The sequence below is a fragment of the Diprion similis genome, chromosome 3 (genome assembly GCF_021155765.1).
Source record: "Diprion similis isolate iyDipSimi1 chromosome 3, iyDipSimi1.1, whole genome shotgun sequence".
Classification (NCBI taxonomy): Eukaryota; Metazoa; Arthropoda; class Insecta; order Hymenoptera; family Diprionidae; genus Diprion; species Diprion similis.
In genome coordinates, this window is record NC_060107.1 from 11985508 (window position 1) to 12010579 (window position 25072).

At 35.9% G+C, this 25072-nt stretch overlaps 1 protein-coding gene across 12 annotated transcripts in view; it reads left to right on the top strand.

Annotated features, from left to right (window-relative positions):
- Nucleotides 1-25072, top strand: part of LOC124416810 (CUGBP Elav-like family member 2) — a 296524-nt gene that overhangs the window by 250190 nt on the left and 21262 nt on the right. For all 12 annotated transcript variants that reach the window (XM_046898153.1, XM_046898149.1, XM_046898152.1 and 9 more), the window contains one exon: nt 24603-24808. In XM_046898153.1, the coding sequence (XP_046754109.1) occupies nt 24603-24808 (206 nt within the window). The remainder of the gene's footprint in view (nt 1-24602; nt 24809-25072) is intronic.

Sequence of the window (25072 nt, forward strand, 5' to 3'; positions counted from 1 at the left end):
AAATCAAAATGGCCGCTAAGGTTCCACCTGCCGTTTTAGTTTGACGATCACATAGACTCTGGGACTCGTAATTCATCGATATTTATCCCACGCAAAACAAAATGGTGGCAAGAATAGTCGTGTCATGATTTTGCCTTCTCAGAAATCTCGGAAATTTGGAAATTCGGCGTTCGAAGTTCGCTAGTGCGTTTTTCAATCACCGCAGCGCCCTGAGTGGACATTAGAATTTCTGATTGACTAAAAGTGCGTAACAACTTATAAGTATAAAACGCAGGCGTCCTTGGCCTTTGTCGTTGGCACGAGCGAACTGCTGTGTAAGCTGTATTATCCGGATTGAATTAACAACAATTGCACCGCATCACCGACTGCTTTGAACTTCGCATACTTCTAATGCCGCGCAATCGAAGTGCGTAATGCAATTTGCATAATGTGACGCTTCGTAATTCTAGTCGTCAATTCTAACCACTGTATATGTATACCTTTGAAATTAAATGATGCTGCTGCTGCTGCAGAGACTGAGAAAGAAAGAGGAAAAAAATTGTTGCTATAGTAATAAAAGAAATTTTTACTAGTTGTGGAAAAAACGATTTAAGACTTAGCTTAACAGTTTCAATTAATAAATTTCAGTGTCGAAGAAATTGTTGAACCAAAAATGCACACCTTTTATTTATTTTAACACGCTATGAAATATTATTTATTTGAAGATATGAAATTGAAAAATACTGGAATCGTAAATAAAGGATTATAAACATCGAGAAGTCGTTTAAAATCGCTTAAAAATAATGTAAAATGAAGTAGACTCATTCGGATTCAACTTACCAAAGTGAATTTTATTGAAAAGACTTTTCCACAGCGCGTTTCACTGAAACAGTATTCCTCCTGTATAGTCATATCTATATATACTGCTATTTGCTGTAAATACTTGTAAAATACTTAATACATATTACAAATTTGAATATCCGAAGTGATGAAAAAAAAACTACGATATTAGTACGATTGTAGAAAATAGTCTTCGAAAATTATCCTAAATTAAGGTAAAATTAAGGTAATAATCTATTAAATTCTTCATAATTTTAAACTTTTCTTTATAATTCCCGTATTTTCAATCTCTGCGTTTACACAAAAAAACATCGTAAATCTTGCGGTACCTATACAGTAAATACAAAGTATTTATTTTCAGCTCATCAACCTCCTCGGTAAGAAAGCCTCGCTGCTTCTTCGAGCCAGGCTCAAGGTTCGAATTGTCTCTATAGAAAATAGAAAAGAGAGTAGGTCACCCTGTTCGTAATCTTTGAACGTGACGCAACGCGGCCCGACTGGCTTAGCGTGGGCCTCATAAGGCCGCTTGACCGTAAAACCGCGCATGCGCTTCACAGCTGCATAGCGTCGCGGCGGAATGTTGCAGTCGAGTTGCGCAAAAATCCATTGCGGAAGATTGGGCTGCGAAACAGGTGCAGACCATAATCGAATCCCGTTTTAAACCTGTTAAAGAGTCGAAGCGGCTCTCTTCCGCGTTTCGTATTATCGGACCTGTTGCTTAAACCCGTAAATTTGCAATTCGCCAACGAAAACGACAGTCGTTGGAATTTTCTTTGCAATTTTTTTCTTTCCTTACAAAATACGCAGAAGGAATCAAATAACTTTCGTTTGCTTTTTTTTCTATCGAATATTCTAGAATTATTCCAATATTTGACTTTTTATCAAATTTTAAATTGCAGACAATCGAAATACAGTATCGTCAGAACTGATTGAAAAATTCAGATAAATCGAGGGTCCTAAATACTGTACATATCTTTGTTTTCCTGTCTCTTGACCTTCTCTCTACACATTTTTAAACCTTGTGAATATTTAATTCTCGTAAGTGTAGAAATAAAGTTTTTTTTTTTTTTTTTTTTTTTTTTTTAATTTAATTCTGGCCATTTTACTATTCGACCCTCAACCTTAGTTTTTACTGTTTGTTCAAGACTTGCAAAAATCATCGTTTCTCATTCTTAACCCCATCCTTAACTTTATTTCCACAATTACCAAGCATTATGAAATGAAAATTTAAAGGATGAGGAAATTGAATACAGCCAAACGAAAAAAAAAAAAAAAAAAAAAAAACGCGGGTTTTTCATATTCGCCAATGTCTTCTCAATGGTGCAAAAGAATGCAAACAGAACGTGATTACGCGACGCTGCGGGATTTAATGGGGAAACCGTGAGCTGCTCAGCCCACGGGATTCCGTTAGAAAAGAGTGGATCAGGGACGCGCGGATTGGTATAATATAAAGGTTTATGGGTGTATTCATTCCGTGTGTACGCAATATGTACACGTATATATAGACGTTATTTGTACATACAAGTTATACGTGTATTAGATATATATGTATGTATATATATATATATATATATATATACAAGAAGGTGTAAAGAGCGGAATAACGTGGGTAAAACGAGACTCCGTGTCCATCGAGCGTGTCGCAACTCACAACAGCGTATTTTTCAATTCTCGATTTGATTATGTGTGTAGAAAACGAGCACTGATATGTATACAAAAATGTTTATGTAAAAGGGAAAGAGAAATATATGGATATGGATTCGAATGTGTCGTTTGGAGGCGACATTTTCTTTTTTGTTTTATTTTGACCTATACTTGAAAAAATTGCGTACACAGAAAGAAAAGAATTTTCGTTATTGCAGAAAAGTAAAATTTAACTTTAAACTTAAGACGGGCTTCTCTCGAATGGAATTTTAAAAGGTCGTTATTGGAATCACCAAGTTTCTTAATTTGAATAATATTGGAAATGTGTGTGTGCATTTCTCTTATTTTTTAACACGCAACCGAATTTTATAGTCCAGTTAGACTTCGTATTAGGTACTGGATGGATTTTTTGGAGGGTTAAATTTTCCAGAAAAACGATTTTTGAGTGAAATACGTAGATTAAACGGTCCAAGAATGAAAATAAAACTCGTAAATCAATTTCATGTGTAAAGTTAAAATAATTCTCAAACGTTATTATAAAGATTAATTAGCTGTTGACTTTGGAAAAAAATATTTATTTTATACAAATTGAGTGGAAATTCAATTCTGTATAATATATTATTCCACAATGAAAGTTACATTATTTAATGCGGCTGTACAGTAACAGTGCGATAAAAAAAATGACATACTCCCACGTTTTGTGAATGAAAAAACTTTAAATTTCGTTGGCAATCATTCAAAATTGAATTCGACAGATACCAAACCGTTAGGATTGAATATTCTTCTTCTTGCTATGTACTGTTTTTCAAGTAAGAAACTACTAAACGTAAAACATAATCATCGTCGATCTTAATAATGAAACTTTTTTCCCTAAAGGTAGAAAATTTTATTTTTAATGTCGATAAAACTTGAACCCCATTTATTATATAGCTATTCACGGTGTTTTTTCTTTATCGTAAGTTCAGTACCTACTGTAATTACCATTATTTACTAACAAAGTTTGTAATTTCTTATGTTTCAGGTAAGTCCGCAGTTACAAATTACCCTCAACTTATCATATCATCTACCACACAAATATCGTTTCACCATGGTAAGTGAAATCTCGACTCTATCTTGCCTCAAATCAACGTTCAATTAGTGATTTAAATTTTTCCTCTTCTTCTTCTCTCTGAATTCCCGCTATTATAAAAAATTGTCTAATCGTAAATTGGCCAGACTCTTAACAAATATATTCAATAACCGATTAAAGTTGAGAATTTATTAAGCTGAAACATTTATGGTGACGACCTGACACGCAAGAAATTTCGAATTCTTATCGCTCGATAATTCAAAACTCCAAATAAAATTAATAACTTGACCTCGAAGGCTCCCGCAAGACTTGGATGGAATCAATCCTCAGTTTATTCCGACTGTTCTAGCCTCATTATTTATTTCAACCACGCGCATGGCACCTATGACGTGCGTATATAATATACATATATATGTATATTTATATATAATGTGTATATATATATATACATATATGCGTTTGCAAGACGGCCATGTTTGTTGCGCAAACCGCATTTATAGTCACACACATACACACACACACACACCTGGGTAAATGCCTACAGATTACTTGTTACATATGGGGTATTTCGAATTTTGAAAAAATTCTTGATTACGAGCACAGGCTCGATTTTTCGAAAACTTTGTACTGGAATACGAAAAAACTGTCATTCAAATTGTAGAATGTCACGTTCGAATCCGATTTTTTGCTAGAGTGGCGGGCGGTTGTTCACAAATTTCTAAAATTTTATCTGTTCAGTTTATATTTTGTGAAATATGTTTGAATAATTGAATTTTCACTACGTATCAGAGACGATTTTAATAAGCGAAGGAGTGACAAAATTTTAACGCTGATTTATTAAAATAGTGATTTTTTTTTTTTTTTTTTTTTTTTTTTTTTCTCTTATCGCTCGTTTTGCACTTTACTTCAGACTTGGAAATTCAAGCTGCGAGTTGGAGGAAAAGCAAACGTAAAAGGACATTCATTCCTCTAACGTCTGCGCCACGTGGCGCACACGTGTGTAACAGGCAACTTATTGCGTTATAAAAAACTCGGCTAGTAATCCCGCGACAAGTGTACACCCAGTCACAGAAATTGATATTTTTTGTATCATACAGTCATGTGCACGAAAGTGAAGACTATTATTAACATAAAAATCGCCTGCGTGAATAAACTTCAGAATTGTACCAACAGAAACGTCCGGTATCAGATTTTTTTTTATCGAGGATCAATTCTTAGTTTTTCTTCTTATGTTTTTTTGAATCCTCTCGATCCTAGGGATTTTCAATTTGCTTCGAGTGAAACGAATTATTACGATTCTTCATCAACCGGGAATCGTCTATGGGAATAAGCTGCAGAATTATTTTACTGTAAACTTCCAAAATTGAATTTTTGCATCGATAACCAATTTACAGTTGTTCGTTTTGAGTTCTTCAAATCTTTCAATGCTAGGGATTTTCATTCTACTAATGTTATTCGAGATTACTCAGATTTTAGGGTCTTACTAGTTGAATCGAACATCAACAGTCAAATAAAAAACGCTTTTCGAGACTGTAACTTAGGGAATAAAAAAATCGAGATTCTAATTGATAATAAAGAATTAAAAATACGTTTATAACCATTCAGTTTCACCGAGTGCATCGCACCCTTTAACTTCTAGGGATTTTATTTATCCTACCAACCTTTATTCTAGATTCATCCAATTCCAAGACTTCGAAATTTCTCACGACGGGTGTACGGGTCAATTTTCTTCGTCTTCTTCCCCATCTTCTGGGGGCAACGAGCCTTAATTGTGCCGAATTGGGCATACAATTCGAGTATCGAGTTACCGCCAGACATCTCGAATGCTTGCGCGTTTACTCCAAAGCAAAAACACCTAAAACAAGATCACTTGGCTGAACACACCACGCGACTCAAGGGGCAGACCGACGCTGTCTTACATAATTTACTTGTTCACACGTATGTATGTACATATGTATGTATATATATCACATAACCAAGGCGCCGCCTGTTAATCGTGTCGGTCTTAATCGCGTTTCCATTTGGTTGAACGGTCATCCCCGACCTACTACAACGCTAAACGAAAACATAAAATGGTACAACATCTCAACCAACTTCCGGTTCCGTTCTTCTCGACTTCTGCGTCATTTTATTAATTATGTAAGAAAATTTGATGTCGATTAAGTTTGAATTCTGCTTCAATTTGACAAAAAAAATTTTTTTCATCTTCGTTGATTTGAAAATTATGCAATTAATCGAATTACGAATCCAAGGAACCGGGCATTCGATAACGAGTATTTTCGAAATTGAAAATCGGTTGAGTCGAAAATTTTTTCCGCACCAAATTTCATCCGCATTTTAACCCGAATGTAAAGCCAGCGTTTGACTTGACAGGTTATAATCTATGTATTAGAAGAAGAGACTAAAAGATATGGCCCTTCGGGAACGTTTGAAAGTATAGTCGTAAACATCTGGCAAGGCCCGCGGAATTCCTTCGTCGAGTTTTAATCCGCCTCGAGGTGCAGCGTGTGAATTTTATCCACGGTGTTAACTCATACTTTATGACTAAAACAAACTGTGCAGCGACTAGTTTACGAGATCATCGCAGGAACTTTCATACATACGCATTTATTAAATTTCCATGAGCCTTGGAGTTCGGAAGCTGCAAAATTTCGCTACACTTTCTTCAACTTCAGTTCTCGCAGTTTTCTTCTTCTTCTTCAGTTTTCAATGATCTACGAACTTTGGAAGCGCAACACAATTGCGAGGGTGGGGCAAAGTGGACATATTGAAAATTTTTGATATTTTTTAAATAACAAGTGATAAAATGAACTACCTAAACTTTTTTTTTGTTATATATGAATTATTAGGAAATCATTTAATCGAGGAATTGCACAGCTCATAACGCAAAACTTTTGAAGTTGCGCCTTTCTCTCAACTCGTCAAAGTCGAATAATTTTCTGAAGTTGAATTTATGATCACTTTTTCTCGAGAAAACTGGATAATAATTCAACATAATTGTTTATATGAAAATTAAACATTTTATTCTAATTATAGGAATTATTTTATCAAGGGGCCCACTTTGCCTCAATGTTTCTGTTTTTTCTTCGATCGTAATCAAGTTCGTACATTAAATTTTGTCGATTTGAATTTTCCACATGAATAAGAACCCGAATTGGAATTTTTTTATTTTTAAATAGATTACAGTTTCACTGAATTTCATAATCTGGACATCCTAACATGTCTCTTTAGAGTGCAGAAAAATCACTTCGAAAAATCTTGAATTATGTTTTTCAATCATAGCAAATCTTACAACATACTGTTCACATTCGCTGGCAGATTTCTTTTTCAAAAACATATCGTTTTTACAAACGAAAGATTTTGAAGATCGGTTTTCTTCCTTAAGATGCAGTTTAAGACATATGACTTTCTTATTTTTTTCCTCTGTCTCATCAAGACTTCCGATGTAATCTAAAAAACCTACATAAAAACTAAACTTTCAACTATTCAATACTGAAGGAAAAAAGTTTTTCTATCGTGTTTGATTTCTCGACATCATCATCATCATCATCATCATCATCATCATCTTGAAATTCCTTAATCCGCGCAATTTTTCCACAAAGAATATTGTACTCGTGTTTAACGAATGAAAAACAAGCGCGTTTCAGGAGAAAGTTTATAATTATGATAACTTTCATGGGTTGTTATTCGTGATTTCTTGTATAGAAACTCTGTATGTAGAAACTGAAAACACGTGTGTGATCCCAAGCTAACGGAATATGAATGAGTTTAATAGGCGACGTGTAGGCGTCGAAAAGAAACGAAGCTGGACTATATGAACCGATGGTTAATAGCTCCTCGTCAAAATTTGTTTTTAAGACTTTCTGGTGCCGTCTGAGCAATGTTGTGGAAGCTCTTGTAACTGAGTGAAATTTCATACACCAGCACGTTGTTGGTATTCGTGTATACATAATTAGTTGATTTACTAGCGCAGAGAAAGATGCAGCGTAATAAGTGAATAACAACGCTTGGTTAGTGCATATATTTGTTTCTCCTATTTTATGGGATCCTAGAACTGTACACTAAGTCGCACTGTCTAAAGAATCGTAACGACTTTACCTTGTTAGACTTGTTTAACGATTTTCTTCGGGCATGATTACAAAGTGAAAGTTGGAAATAAAATCGTTATTCAAATAACTACACGAGCTGGCGAATTTTTGCTATTCGAAAAACTATCTAAAATAAAATACGTCGAACAGAAAACACACGTGTACATTTTTTTTTCGCACCATATTCCTTCTTTTATGCAAAAAAACAAAAACAAACAAACAATTGATGCAAAAATAACTTAATTCATGTTTACTATTCTTCAAAATTTAACTAATTGACATAGTAAAACTTATGATCTTACGGGCATAAAACAAAGCTTACTGATATTTCGAAAACTTAATCTCTCCAAAATTATTTTAATATTAATAAAATAGTTATTTTTAACATAACTAACTCCAACCTCGTGAATTTTTACAATTCTTATAGAATCACCCATATAATTACAGCGAACAGAAATAATGCATTGCCGTTACTTCATCAGTAATGACGAATCGTTATGAATTCGCCTAAGACGTCGATCACTTTAGAAAATATTCATTTTAACTACTTCCCGCAACTTTAATCAGTTGTGCCAAAAAAGGAGAAGGAAAAAAATTTGGCATGCGCAAAAAATTAGCGGCCTGTTATAATCTGGGGCATTATTTTCGCAAGGATAAGCCCGAGAGTGAGACGAGCGGATAGGTTCACCCTCGTTATAATACCTGGAGGCACAGTTGGCGCTCGTTTCGGTGCTTTAACGGGGGTCGAAACGGAGACACGCGAATAACGTTGCCGGTACCGGACTTTTCATAAAGTTAGTCAATTACGCGGGTCGCTTGCCGACGCGGGCGTCGCGACGCCCGGCGATAAACGCCGCGTGAAAGATCCAAAAGCGTACGCTTGGATCATGGATCCGTGTGTGTTCGCGTATAACCAGCTTCCCGTTAAAACATTAATTTTCAAATATTTCCATCCTCGTTGAAAGCGAAAATTTATACTCTTGGCTTGAAAAATGTCACCACAGGTTCAAAAGACCCGATGATTATCCCGTAGAGCACACAATAGTGCAAAAATGTATGTGGCTGTTATTTTTTCAGTTTTTTTTTTTTTAACTAGTAGGTAAATAACTAAGATCAGATTTAAAAAATAATTTAACAATTTGGAGCAACAATCTGAAAGAAAACTGCACACTTAAATCTTTTCTCTATGTGTTTTGAAACAGACTTAATATTCAAATCGTATGAAACGGTGTTTAAACACTTGCAAAACATGATTACAATTGTTTTAAAATTGTTTTTTGTATTCAAAATTTTTAAATTCATCTATCGACTATCGGGTATCAAATCGCGACGGACTTGAAGCCTGCGACGACGGGTTTTACGTCTTGCATGTTTACGTTTGACCTAGTACCTTCGATGCTGGAGGTCATTGTCCTCCGAGCTCTCTTCAACCGTGAAATCTGTAGACACTGACCGTTGCAGTCGACTTGCTCTTACTTTTGCAACGTGAACTGCATCCGCGTTGCGTGCAGTTTGTGTGGTTGTATAAATGCGGAAGACATGTATGTATGTTGTAGAAAATTGAAAACTAAAGGACACGCATTTCTTTTTTTTTTATTTTTTTTTTTTTTTTTATTTGTCTGCGGGAAAACGGTTTAATGGGGTTAAAACGACCCCCATAGATGGGCACCGAACGGGGTGATTTTTTGATTTTTTTGAAACCAACGATATCAGAATGGGGACACCAAACTGATGTTCCTTGTGAATGCCTGGATACAATCAAAATTATACCCAGAAGAAAAGAATAAAGTTTTGTGCAATCAAACACAACTAATTCCAATTATTGTGATTTGCTAAAAATATTGAACCTTACCGAGTCGAAGTCGAGTCGTAAATTTTGTTCGTCGAGATCTTTGATCCTTCTTTCCGTGAGCAAAGAAGATCATTGCCAATGATTGATCAGCCTCGCGAATGATCTGAACTTTAGATTAATTGATGCATTGTGCGGTTGTCACAAGAAATTGATACACTACTGGCTTTTCGACTTAAAATAATTCGATTGTACTTGTCAATTTTTTTTTTTTTTTTTTTATCGTTCAGAAGAGTCAAGTGACTCTGATCAACACACACAAAATACTCGGTGAAACGGCGAATAACGTCGACAATTCAATTAACAAAATTGAAACCTTTGTGCACAGAAATTCTTTGATCACCCTAAACGAAGACGGTTTCATGTTTATCGGACAAACATTTATTATCTTTCATTTAACAATTGGTTAGAATAAAAATATTGCATATCCCGAGAATTGAATCCGAGCCAATCACTGCACTGTTATGCAAAAAAAAAAAAAAGAAGTTTTTTCTTCTCATTATTATTATTATTATTTACAATTATCATAGATTCGATGCTCCTGAATCAAAATTATAGTAAGAAAAAGTATTTACCACGTATACTTTTTATGTAATGATTTTTTAAGGACGGGGACAGTTTGGATGGTCCAAAAAATAACTGTTTTCGGGAGTTATTTTTTTTTCTTTTCTTTTCTTTTTTTATGAGAATAAAAACACTTGGAACAATTTTAGGTTGAGGGCTTCATTATTTATAGTTTCAAGAACATTTTGGAATTTTTTTTTCCATCGAAATTAATAACAAAATGGCGGCATGTCGCGTATCGTATTTTTGAAAATATTCCTCAAACTATAAACAATAAAGCGTTCAAGCGTTTTAATTTTCATTGAGAAAAAAATCTCCTAAAAATGACAAATTCCAAGTTTTGAACAAAAGAAAGAAAAAAAAAACAAAAAAATCATATCACGTAATACACACGTGATCGCATGAAATGGAAAATTGATCAAGATTCGGCACTTCAATACCTTCATTTCTATCATATTTTTGTTTGAAGGAGGATTTTTTTTTTTTTTTTTTTTGCAGAACAGTGTTACTGACCAAAAATTTCCGACAAGAATAATCAATCAATCAATCAATCAATCCATCAGGAATATAATCCGTTTTTTTTCTTTCTTCGCAATTCGACAACGGAAAAAGTATTCGCCTCCAAAAAAAAACAACCAAAAACAAAAAAAAAAGTGTATATGCTTTGAACAATTGTTTACACAATTTTTTAGTTTTTACGACTAATTCATGAAGGCTAATCGTTGCAGCTTATGGCTTAGATATGTAATCGGAACGGTCGGTCTTCACTCCGTGGTTATAGCTATAACCAGCAGCTGCGGTAAATTTCAATACGCCGACGATTAGGCGACGAGGGAAGGGAGGTGGCGTCATAACACGTGGTTCATAAATTTGCTGTGACGTAGGCAGGGCGTAGACTCAGCGGTTCGCCACGCCTGTTTGAAATCCGCTGATCTCTCTGGTCGCTTCATTTGTTCTTTAATTTATCAATGGGGAGAACGCCTGCGGCTCTCTAGGTGTTGATTCAATGAAATTTCACGGCACAACGGCCAGGCCACGATCCATATAATGTATATCTATCCTGTATGGATAGATATTCACCTTCTCTTCGCTTCGTGGAGCTTGTTTATTGCGGGAATCGATAATTCGAATTCAATTTGAAGAGAAATTCAAGAGGATTAATAATAAACTGTGCTATTAATTATGCTGAATTTTTTTAATTGTTATTTATTTAAGTGTAATTATAATTTTATCACTTTTAAATGAGAGTAATATTCACCATTTTTGAAAACAACTCCTGATACGAGGTATCATCAAAATATATCGTTTTTTTTTGTTTTGCCAAACGAGGATGGGGGTAAAAAATTGCAAGGGTCGATATTGCAAATGGCCGATAGATCGAAATTTCAAACATGTGGGAATCAAATAACAAACGACAAATTGTTCGGAATCTCGATTTTTGAAAGTGACGCTGATTAGAATAATAATAAATGACTACTAGCCAGTGACTCACGATTTCGAACAATTCATTTTTCGTTATTTTATTTTCATATATCTTTGAAATTTCGATACATCGGCCATTTGCAATATGTTTCGGCCTTCCAAGTTTTTACCCCCACCCCAAAACGACTGTCCACCATGTTTAAGAATCGCATTTATAAGCCGGTCAATTCTAACCTCAACGTTTATTGTTCGACGATTTTAAAATTCACCTCGAAAAAAACTATCGTCAAAGTGCAATAAATAATTTATATTATTTTTGCTTAACCAACTGTAGCGCGTCATTTTAAATCCGCGATTTCAAGTCGCAAGTTTTAACCACAAAATCGAATTTAGTGAGTTTTAATGCTAAATGAAGAGCGAACACTGATAAGCAGACACATTCACTTAGGATTTTATCAGAAATAGGAATAGAACTATTTTTTTCGGCATGCTTTTTTGTATGATGAAGAAAATGGAATTTGAAATTCAAATTAACAGTAATACGGATTTATCCGCTTTTGATCACCGACTCCTCACATGTCCTAAAATTGTTTAAAAAGAAACTTCGATAAAAGAAAAAAAGATTATCGTTTAAAAAATCCAAAATTAAGTTTGGCACTTACAGCTACAATTAGGTTGGATCTGCTCCAAAATAACCTTACATAACAACCACGCAGTGTACGATCCTTCCTCAATTAATGTTCGTGATGTTTGATTTACTGTCGTAAAGTTTTTTTTGTTATTATCCTCGTTCGATTATAAATTATCTCCAGCATCCTTGTAGAAATTTTTCTCTGAAACCAGCGAAATTTAGTTTAGCGAAAAAAATTTTCTACTCAAAGATCATAATGTAAAGGAGAATCTCTTAGTGCTTTCAAAACTCGAAACATACCTTGCGGTTAATATTTATACTCTTAGCCTATATCTGGCATCGTAAAACTCTTACGTTACAACCTCTGCACACACTGCTGTGTTGCCGTAAATGCGACTCGAAACCTTCTGCCAAATGCAGTTTCGCTAATATGCTTCTTCAACCTTCTCGTGTAGGTATCATTAACCACTGACATAACTTTCAAAGCCCCATTCAAATCGGAATAATCATAACAATCGGACCCAGAAACTTGCGAGAAGTGTTCTATTTGCAAGTTTGTAACGAAAATTGAGTCAGTTTTATTCTTCGACATTATTCTATTCTCAAAAAGATTTGTCATATACACCGAGTGGAAAAACTAGTTTTTGAATATGAATCATTACTCGAGGATTTAGAAATTTTTATTCAATTTTTGTCAAATTTCGTTTCCGTGTGTTATTTTTTTTTTTTTTTGGATTTCTGTCTCGGCGGTTCGTTCTTTACTATTTCCAAAGTATTTTCAAAACCATAAATGCAAACCTTCAGATACAAGGTGATATATATATATATATATATATATATATATATATATATATATATATATATCATGAAGAAAAGTGGAAGTCTGTTTTTGGGTTGAAAATTGGCAGCTCTTGAGTTGATTTTTGTTCTATAAACTAAGTTTCGTCGTCGACGACGAATTATGCGTGAATAATTGCATCTAGGGTTAAGTTCGTTAATGTCGAAGCAATCTTGATGTAGTTGGTAGCATCTGCGACAGTGGAGCGATATCATTATTTGAAAATAGAGGCATTGGGATGGTGGCCAATAACCTCGGCCAATCCGAAGTAATTTATGGCCTTTGAGAAATGTGCAGCATGGCAAAAACCTGGCGTTTTCCGACTGACCAGCCGGCACGGAAACGTTTTTACACGGCAAACAGAATCTTTCAAGATTCTATGACACGTGTCACAATGCACTCAGCCCGCAGTTCGAGACATTTTACTGTTTTCGTCACATTCGCGATTCGAAGAGCGGCTTCAAGTTCATCAGAAACATAATAAAAAATACACATTTGGTGAATTGGGTTTAGTTTATTTTACCATTTGTGTATAGTTAATTGATCGCTAATAAGACTGTAAGTCAAAGTCTCAATCAACATGACTAAAAACGTTTGACTAACTAGATCAACCCAATTTATGTTATAATCAATGACGAAATTCACATCAATTTATATGTCAAATAGTCAACTATAATTGTGGACATATATTTCAATATTGACGTTGTTGTTGTTGCAGTTCACCCGCGGTTCTTCGTGGTAAAAATGTCGGAGTATATATTCCAAAAAAATAGAGACTAATAATTCGGAGTAATTAAATAATGCGAAGTTTGAATCATTGCATCATTTTTTCGAATACTAGGTAATCCTACACTGACAACTGTGATTGGTAGTTGAAATAATTAAACAGCATTTTTATAGTAGTTCTCATTATCTGTATTTAATTAAATTATTGATACAGGAATTTTTGTATTAAGTCTCGTTACTGAGCTAACGTTTTAACCAAATTTTAATTTGAATAAAAATATCAGATAAATCCAAACTAACATCTCCGTTTAGCAGTGTGACATTATTTTGCTTTGATAAAAAGTCCGGTAATTATTGCTGTCCATAAAAATTCAGTCAACTAGTTGGAAAGTTTTTTTATTTCTCAAAATTGATTTCACACGAAACTATTTACAGGTCTTATTTAAAAAAAAAATATATAATTCTGCGTAGATTTTCAGCACAAACTGGAGTCTTGGAAGTGTAATCAAAAAACCTAGTACGTATATCACTATCAACTTTTTACTGTTCAAAAAGTTTGACTTTGCTTAATAAATACAATGATTTCAAAAATTCGGTCTACCAAACAGGCAATCCAACATTGCGAACATCGAAAAATATAGTATCAACACAATTAAAACCACACTAAACAGTCAATAGTACAAAATTTTATTGCAATTTAAGTCACGTGTACTATGCGCACAATAGTGATGTAAATTTACTAGTAGCTCTATAATAATGTAGTGTTGAGACTGAAACTCTTCGACTATAGTCTTGTAAATACGTGAAGAATCCTCGGGTCGGTCGCGAGGGCGTCACTTGGGTGGATTTGATGCATGGTCCACAAGCCGTGAGTGAACGACGCAAGGTATCTTTGAGGAGTAGGTATATATATAAGAAGCACCGTGTACTCCATCTCGTGTTGACTATTTATAGACGATGGTAACTATAACCTAGTAATAGTAGTAGTAGTAGTAGTAGTAGTAGTAGTAGTAGTAGTAGTAGTTTGTTAAGCGGCGAGAGGAAGAAGCTCCCTGTGAGTTGGTTGGCTCGGCGAGAAATTTCTGTGGCTTTCGTCCAGCGACTGGAATTAGATATAGACACTAGGGTTACTCAACGACTGTTTCCGTACACAACGGAACTTGACGGCGAACTTCGGCAAGTCGGCGTCGCGTCGATGACTCGAGCTAATCTACCGTGAAGCACGTCGATTTTTACGCCGAACCGAAAGTCAACCTCGTCTAACTATTATCCACGATTTATTGCGATCTTCACGCTGCCGTTTAGGAACTCTCAAACCAATCTCAACTTGTCAACGAACAATGCTCTCAATCTTTGTCTATTTATACCCACTTCGACTGACTCATAGTTACAACGAACCTGCCTGCTCTGCATCGCTCGACATCTTTGATGAGTAATTACAGCACACCGGTCGTATTTACTATTTTAAGACTAGTCTTCTATGTTTAGATGACTTTCTGTTAAGATTTATATTTCTTAAGTCAATTATGAATATTCATTTCTGTTCGATTATGTCAAATTCTTTGCTAAATCGTCAATTTTGCATACTGTAATGTTGTAAGAAAAATTTCGCCGCTAGATAGCGCTGCGCACTCGGCTCTCTCGCGGTGAAAAAGACTTAAACTAGTAACTTAACTGAAAGGCAAACTTGGTCTTGGTTTGCTGCAATAAGAGTCGAAGACGAATATTGCAAATACGCCAAGCGAAAAGATCGTTGCCTACTTTTTGATTCTTTATACAACAAGAGTGTGTTACATGCTTTTTCACGAAGCACGAAATTGAGGTTAGGATCGCGTAGCGTCAGATTTGTTTACGACGGGCATGCGCATTCACAGACTCGCTCTGCCGTCATAGAAATAGGTACTTTGTGTACTAAAAATATGCATAATTAAATTAATTTGATATCTAATCGATCCAGCTTCATCTCGCGTTCTCACTGACATTTATTATAAGTGAACGAGTCTGCTGAGTAGCAATTGAGCCCACAGTGCGACACAACTTTGCGCCCCCCAAGTCGTGCGTATACTTGTGGAAAATGTTGAAAAAAAAATATAGAAAAGCGTTGTTATCATTCTGAAACTCGTCATACTATTCTATGTAGTATCGTGGAATGTAAACATGTGTCTACAATAAAAAACAACTTGACTCGTTGTTGCACGCACGTTTCTGAATTTAATGTTGTAAAATGTTGAAAATATGACAAAAAAAAATTCTATATTCAACTATTCACTCGATTGATCGAAATTTCAAGTCCATGAATTGATATGATCTAAAAAATGGGCCGAAGAGGAGGGGGCGGGGGGGGGGGACATGTCTGGGAGCTAGATTTATTTGCAGATAAGTTATACACGCGTCTCTACCGAACTGCCTTAGGCTCATGGCCAGGGATAAACCGGCGTGGCTTAGTAGACCTCAGATAAACAGTAAAGTCAGTGACGCGGCTCACCGATCCTTTGACGCGTCGACTAATCGGCCATTAAGTAATTACCAAGTGCGCGTGCGCAGACGCGTCGCTTGTGAGTCAATCCTCGCCTGCCAAACTCTGACCCTGCCAGTGCAAATACTAAATGGGATTCATGCTTGGGTCACCCGTCTCTCAAAATCTCCCCTAATTATCAGGCTGACATGTAGCGAGTATCCACAGGCGCCTATCTTACGCAATATGTATGGTTTTTTCGTACACTTATGAGACTAAAATTGAGTGAATTGAATTGGTAAATTGTGAAAAAAAAGAATTTATCCATTGAAAATATGACGAGTTACCTGAAATCCGGCAAAATAACGAGAGGATTGTTTTTCAACTGCGAGTTCAACTCGGACATTCTTTTTTTTTTTTTTTTTTTTCCTATTTCAACCGTAAGAAAAAATATATTTCTGTAATATCTCGACTGGATTTCGAATTCTTTTTCTTCGTTTATAGAACGGTAAACAATTACGACGCGAAGTATTCGGTATACATAGAATTTACGTATAAGGTACTTGTTTGAACAGTTTAAAACGTGTCACTGCGTCGTTGCCGCGATATGTGTCTCGGCGCTGTATTATACAATATGCGAAGGAGTCAGACAGTCGACGCTTCATCATTTGCATCACAGTGAGTGATGGTATTCATTGTGTGATAAATATTTCATTCGATACGGTGTATAGAAATTGAAATTTTCTAAAGTCGAATCCTCAGAGCAGCTACTTAACCTATACGCTTGACAATTCTCATAAATTTCTTTTGCTTCTGTGATGCTTTTTTTTTTTTTTTTTTCTTTTTCTTCTTCAAATTTTTATTTTATACAAATTTTATGATACCCTGGTATTTGTTTTTCCTTGAATTAAACATGTCGGCATAGAACAGATCGGGATTTGTCATCTAGTGGCAAATATCAGTAACCAAAACAAACTGTCGCGATTCATTTTCGAAAGTTTTTTTTTTTTTTTCTGTTTTACCAGCAATCGATAATTACGCGTCGCTAAATAGAAGCTCGACAACCTGCAGCCAGTTTGTGGTACATTTATATTTGTGAAATAGATTAACGATTTCAAGGATCAGCTGTTTCTTTGCCATATATCGTGCTTGTGGGCTCCGTTAGTGGAACTCGAGTAAACCTCGGATGAAATGAATCTTATAAACGTCTTTCTTGCACACCGAAGACAGAAGTCACAACGCGTTAAGTCACGAACTGCAATTTGACGGGGTTTATATTGTAATTGACGGTATACTAGCCGCATTAACATGGCCCTCGGTGCCTTGATCTTTAACCTCGGAGGACGCACGTCACGTCCTGTTAATTGTCACCAAGCGTCGCTGGTCGTATAAATTATTTCTCATATACAAAACTCGACGGTTGGTGTAACGCGCGATTGTAGAAATCAGAAATCGATTCCCTAACCTAACTTTACCGGACCTAACCAATATCGTGATGCTGACTTAACCCGTACGTCAAAGATTGATGTAAGACTGATATCTTAAGTTTCAATCGAATTACTTTCAAATATTTTTCGCCGAGCAAAAGAAAGAGCTGCAGATATAACGCGAAGACTTAAAAGCCATCAGGTGATCAATCAAGTTGTATCGGACGCCATTTTCATCCCGTGAAATCTTAATCAAAAACACTTTGAATATTTTTCTTGTATTTTTTTCTGTAGAGGCTATCTTAGAACAAAGATTTTCAAAAAAAAAACACTTCAATTTCGACTATTCTTAAGAAGGTTATGAACAAAACACCCAAAATGAGCGATTTTTTTGTAAATTTGATCTTTTTTTAACAAGTAACGAAAAAAATCTTCAAATTTATCAGAAAGGCTGTTTCGGGGGTAATTAAAAAATATCAACCAATTGAGGAAATCAGAAATAACAATTTTGCAAACCATCCGATTTGGCGTGGAACGCCCAATATATATATTTAAACGTATACAAAACGAAACACGCTATCTTCGGATAATGAAACTGAGTAGATAACTGGCTAATGCTTACCTATGTACCCGATAAATCGATTAGGCATCGACTATAAATACTACCGTCGACTGCAGTACATAGTCCGTGCGATACAAATGTAAGAATGAAACGTTGTATAAATTTTACGAACTGTAGTCAAAGTCAATGTGAAATATTAATTGCTTTTACAAATCAAATAAAGTGAATCTTGTGAATCGTAAAGTTCCACGAAATTCAGCACAAGGGCTTCAAAGTCTTGTGAAATCTTATAAAATCTCTGTGAATACTTATGCTTATGGCTTACACGAGGACTCAGTAATAATTCTCGTGAATCTCCAAAAATGTCTCATCGAATCTTCGTAATATCTCATTAATTGTATATATAACGCGAAGTCTCAATGATTTTCACAAGATTAGAATATTTCTTGTGAAGAGTTTTCTTGAAAGTCTTATCAAAGTTTGAGGAAATTTTGAAAAGTAATATAACATTTTTTATACAAAGCTCCTAGAATTATCCGAAATCCTTATGAAATCTTATGATTCTTAACATTCCATAAAATTCAATCGAGACTTTGACGTCTCGCGGAGTTTTCGAAGCCTTGTGATCGACAAATTCTTAAGTCAAGATAAATTAGTTAAGATTTCTGAAACAGAGAATTCTCATGAGATAAGTCAAATCCGATCAAAAAAGTCCGATCTTGTATAAATAATAACTGAAACCCGCTGTGATAAAAAAAAAGAAAAATTGCCCTGAAGCCAATCAAATAGATTCTACTCTCCATAGGCCGAAAAGTGTGTGTTTCCTGTCGCCACCGATCATGGAGCGAAGAACGCTGAAATTGTGACCCAAGCAACGTTCGCTGAAGAGTCGCAAAGGCTCCGTCTATGGACGGTAGTTGAGGCCCACCGGAAGGAACTCGACGCTTCGTATTCCATACAAATAAGTTTATGGTATTTCCATGAGGAGAATTGTACGCCACGACTCGCCACTAAATTCAGAGTCCATGTCACAGAAAATTCCTCTATTAAACAGCTCGCATCGTTCAAATTCGTTTAAACTGAAGTAGCAAGATTGAATAGACTGTCATGAAAGTACTTTATCTTTCTCCGATTGGTTGATAAATATCGTTTCATGTCCAAGGTGTGACAAGCAAACGGTGACAGTTTGTTTTCACCTTTTCGAATCGACGTCCCGTGAAGAATATGAAATGAAACATGAACTACTTAGGCGTAGTCAGTCTGTCTGACAATGAGTGCAAATCCGAAGAAGATCGCAAGATGGAGGAGTGCCGTATCAGTGATTACGTTCTAAGCATTCCAGTGCGATGAGACTCATCTCTGTAATGAAGACTGTACGCAAAATATCTGAGAGCCGCCATTGACTACATCGCATCGGAAAGACGAAGTGTGTGTGTCAAGGTACATACAATGCCATGCTGACAATGGACAGAACGCCTCACTATAAGTCATTAGTATGAGTCTCGCGGTCTTTCCAGGATGTGACGTCACGATGAGACTCTCTGGTTCCTCTTTTCGAGGCATTCACGCAGGTGTAAGCCCGCCCAAGTTATTATTCTCTTTCTTCTATTCTTCGTTCCTCCAGTTATCGCGATGTGTATTTTTGTTACAGGCCACAATGAATCCAAAAGCCGTGTTCGAAATCGAAAGGTTTTGAAATCGTTTGCATCGTTTCGAAATAGTTGATATCGTGTCTCAGACGCATTGCACAATCCCAACGTGTCTTACTCAGCTCACGTACATCCGTGACATCAGCTTTCTCTGCGTCTCAGAGGATCGAAGAAGGCATCGGTGCAAATGTGTAGAAAATTCTACGCGCTAAACTTACTCTCTTAGTTTTCTCCTCAAGTTGACCAGTGATTGAATTGCTGATATAACTTCTTTAATCGCGAGGCTGCCGATGCCCGTTTCAATCGAAAACTGACTGACTGACTGCTTTCTCGTATCCTGGAGACTTGATCACCGCCACTGAATCGTTTATTCATTCCTCAATGCTTGGTCCGCCAGCAGAGACTTTCTCAGGAATGCAATTAATTCGGATAATCGCTTCATTAATGCCTCCAAACTTTGCTCTCTTGTACAATTAGTTGTACAGGGACATTAAGCTCTGGCCGGTAATAATTTTCTCCCTCGTTTTTCATTACACTTAGCAAAATCTTTCGAATTGTTCCCTTCGTGATGTTCGAATAACTTAATCGCATCCCACGCGACTGTTTTCGCACAAAAATTACTTCAAATTTATCACTTATGCTGAATACTTGCGCCGAACTTTGGACGTAATTTGCAGCTGTTGTCTTTACTCATCTTGGCTTAGGGAAACCGCTACTCGGGCTAATTATTTCTCAAACTAAAATCCAGAGACTTCGGCGCAATATGGCGGGTGGAATAATCGAAGGCGGTGCCGCTACACCTTGTAAAATATATTTCTCTGCTTGCAGCGTTGTTGGGGTCTTGATATACGTATCCATAGTTCGTTAACGCTGGCTGAATTTACCAACTAATATACCCAGCGTCAGGAATTACGCTAACAAAGTTAGTTCCGCTCCGTAATGTTCGAATTGGAGGGATAAAGGAGCTCTGAAATAACGTCAGTTATAATAGAAAGTGGCGAGTCACAAATCGTAGAGGAACTTGATAATAATTGTTGCACTTACAGTTATTTCCGTTTATACAAATGCTGAAGAGTTTGAATCATTCACTGGCTAATAGTTCAATTTTACTATGCAAGGTCCGAAACTCTGTTGAGTTACCGATAATTTTCAGATAATTCTAAGGTACAAATTTACCAGGAAAAAAAAATCAATTATCAGAACTTTTCGATTTTTTATATCTGAAGAGATGATGTAACCTACAAATTATTCTCACAAAGTATAAAAAATTTACTTTTTCGATACTTCTTAATTTACGACTGTCAAACTGACCAACATAATTCTGATAACAATCATACAATCTGAGATCTAAATGAATTGAACTTCCAACGTTCCTCGAACACCTTCTCAAGTCCTATAGAGTCAAAGAGCTACGGAGATGTGATTCGATGTTGAAATCGAGGGGAATTCTTTCCTCGGACGAGACGAGAGAGGGAAAAATGGAGAATTAAGTTTACAGTACAAACAACGAACCATTAGCGCTGACACTCGAACAACACGGGGTCGGTTGTCGGCTCTAGCCACTCCCTGGCTTCTGGGCTATGGGGGATGGGCATGCCAACATGGCATCGCCCGGTGTTTCCGTTCTCCGTTCTCCATTCGATATTATATTCGCAAGACAATAGCCGGCGCAGCGCAAACCGGCTACACGAGAAAACGGCTTTCAGGGAACAAATGGACCTTCCGTAACTTGATACTCTGTAGCTGCAGTAACTCACCTTCGCCTCGTAGTTTCACCGAATGCTGTTCCGGTTTGCTAGTTCAATGACTCGATGGAAGTGGAAAATTGTTAAGCTGTGTGCAAATTTGCTCGAGCTTGTTCTGCAATTCCGTTTAAAATTGCAATCATTTTTCTCGAAATTGTTTTAAAGACGCTCATTTGATGATCAGATATAAAAAGCTTATGGATAATTGAGGGAGGTGAAAAATATTTTACTTATAAACGAAGTTGACTCAAGTATTTACTTGAGATTCTGCATTTTCTTTCAAAACTACAATCGTTTTCGCAAAATTGTTTCGAAGACGCTGATTTGAAGATCGAATATAAAAAGCTTTTAGATAATTGAGGGAGGTGAAAAGTATTTTACTTATAAATGAAGTTGACTCAAGTTTCGACTCGAGATTTTTTAATTTCCTCAAATTGCAATGAACTTCTGAAAATATATCAAAGAGTCTGATTTAACGATCCAGCGGAAAAGACTTCTTGACTTGAACCTTTTACATTTATAATATATAGAATATATACTTAGTGAGAAATTTACTTGTGTTTATTTTTTAATTATTTATCGAGTTAAAATAAATTTTGACGGAATCATGAAACAAAATATGCAAAATTTTTATACAAATAAAATATATTCCTTTTCAAAAAATCCAGAAACAATATCTCCCGAGTACAAGAACTTAACTAACAAAAGTAAAAAAATTTTCGGCCATCACTCTTTCGTTTCGACGCATTATTGGCCCGACGGTACACCGTATAATGCATGAATCTGTGAATTCGTACACCTTTGATGGCCTGCAGCATGACTAGCATGGCGATATATTTCGACGGGCACGTCTCGTTTCCCTAATGAGTGCTTACACGCCCCGCAACGCAGAATGGTTTTGGTTTTGGTTTCGGTTTTGGTCGCTTGTTGTATCGCTCGACGCTCGAAAGGTTTTGAAGTCATGGCGTAACGTGGAAGCAATTCCATGGGGTTCACTTCGCCGATTGTTGTTGGATACTGATTAATTTCAGATCCATGAACATGCAAAAAACTGTTGCCTGAATTAGTTACTTATATGTGAGGATTATTGCCAGCGTAAAGTCATACTGAGAACTACGTGTGAGGAAAAAACATGGATACCGGTTTCCTCATTCGTAGACTCTTTCTAGTCACTGTTCAATCAGCGAAGTGGATCCAGTCCTGGAATTCCATTATTCACTTCCTTCTTTCCTAAGTTTTTTTTTTTTTTTAATTCCGATTCATCAGCAGAAAAACATCAGAATTGATAGAAAATTTTGAACAAAATTTTTGACAACTTTTATTCGGAACGCACTATTACAACCGATGTTAATAGAAATTTGTTCTTTCTCATGTTGATGAAATTCCATAATTACTTTGATACTTTACGCAATGTCTTATGCAATCTGAACTATAACAAGAATAAAAAAAAGTGTCAAAAAATTAGTCAGAAAATTTCTAATTTGTTACCATTCAGATTTGGATTTTGTACCCACAAGTTTTATTTTCCGTATCTACATATAAATTACGCACGATATGTCGCTTGATATTTGGGACAAGTCGAATAAAAAAAGGCCTTTAAATATTTAAATCAAGGTCGTTAACAACTCGACGCTTCAATACGAGGAAGATAATTAAATACGATTTAAGGAACCAGTTTCACTGATTCTTGGAGTAAAAATATCAATAAACCGTCCAAACTCTGCAAATAAGACTTTCGCTATTCATTCATGAAACACAAAATCTTAAGCTTTTGCACACATACAAGTAGAGTAATTAATTTTCGTACTCTTGACGGGTGATATTATTTTATTTTTGCAACAATGATTTCGACGATTGTAAGGAATAAAATAAAACAAGTAAACCTCTTGTCTTTCTCTTCTGCTGATTTTAGTCCATCTTATGAATATATTTTTAAACAAACTTTTGTCGTCACTTTGCACTTTTTTACCCCTGTTTTTCAACCGGATGCAATAATTTTCTTCAGTCCCACGCCTCTCGCTATTGGACAAATTAACTGACCGCCGAGAGTGCCGGGGCAGGTCAAACAATTCGCAACTGGGGCTTCTGACGAGGGTAGAAAATTAATTAAACCGATATATAGAGCTATATTATACGCCGAGGATCGAATCGAGCTTCTGAACGAACAGCGAGCTCCGTTTCTCCTCTCCCTCTCTCCTTGTATCCTTTTCACATTCCCTGAAGGAATTTTTTTTTACCTTTAACCGCCTTTTTTCCGCCCTTCTTCATCGCCAATAAATTATTCTTTCGCCGTTGATATTTTTATGAAAGCGAGATTATAATATAATTACTGTTTGAAAAGTTTTACGCCTGTTATTATTTAATCATTTTATGGCAAAGCAGTTACGCTTCTTCAGCCTTTAGTTCATCGCCTTTAACTTTTCTAAAGTAATTCTATGTTTTACGATTTGTTATCTCGATTGTTTTTTTCCCGACAAGAACGTATATATGAGATAATTTTTTGGGTTCGAAAGTTTTTCTCGTCCATTTATATATCTCATCTTTTTCTCTTGTCTGTTTTATTTTTCTGCATTTTTTGTTTCTTCGATTTTTCTGCCGAACCTAAATAAATATTGAACTCTTGTGTTGCCTTAATTCTTTATTAAATTTATTCATCCCTCCCTTTTTTTTTATACGTTCATAAAAATAAAATTTTTGAAAATAAAATAAAACAGTTTGTTTTTAAATTCGGTTGTTTCGTTTTCATGTTACACGTCACGGTCAACTAATTACTCGTCTGTCGTTGCCTCGTTTCATCTGGCAATTGTAATATTGAGTAGAGAATGAGTCACGTTTGGCAAAAACTCCGGTGTCTTCGTTCTCCTTTCTTGTTATTCGATGTCATTTTTCATAACTTATTGAAGCCTGTCATTGTGAGTCAGTGAGAAAATTTTTTCGAATATTACAATTCGTTGGTTCTTCACCAGTCGAGCGTCAATCGGCTTGTGTCGTTTTTTACAAAATAAATCAACATCAAACCCAATTTTACGAATCACTTCTTCCGTGTTCCACCAACAAAATTCTGATCTCGTTCTTACGCATTTCATAACTAATCGTTGTCTAATCTCTTTTCAGAGCGGAAGTTATTCGTCGGCATGCTGTCTAAGAAGTACGGTGAAATCGATGTACGGAGTATGTTCGGAGTTTATGGTGCAATCGAAGAGTGCACCGTCCTTAGAGACACTGCCGGTCAGAGCAAAGGATGTGCCTTCGTGACATTCGCGAGCAAACAGTACGCGATCAACGCCATCAAGTCGTTGCACCACTCCCAGACCATGGAGGTAAGCACAATCGATCTATTCTCTTCAAGTTCTTTTCTTTACTCCTCACTGAAAGGCGAATTGCAGTGTAAAAATTGTCTTCAACCTTGATTTGCGCCACCAGGTTAAACTATGAAGAACGTTAAAGTGACTGTTAAAATACTCAAAACTACTACATTATCGATCAACAGAATCACGAATCAATGTTTAAAAAATCGATGCAATATGAAAAAATTAATTTCGAGCAAATCGTTAAATGTTCTGCACGTGTATGTTGAGTCGATT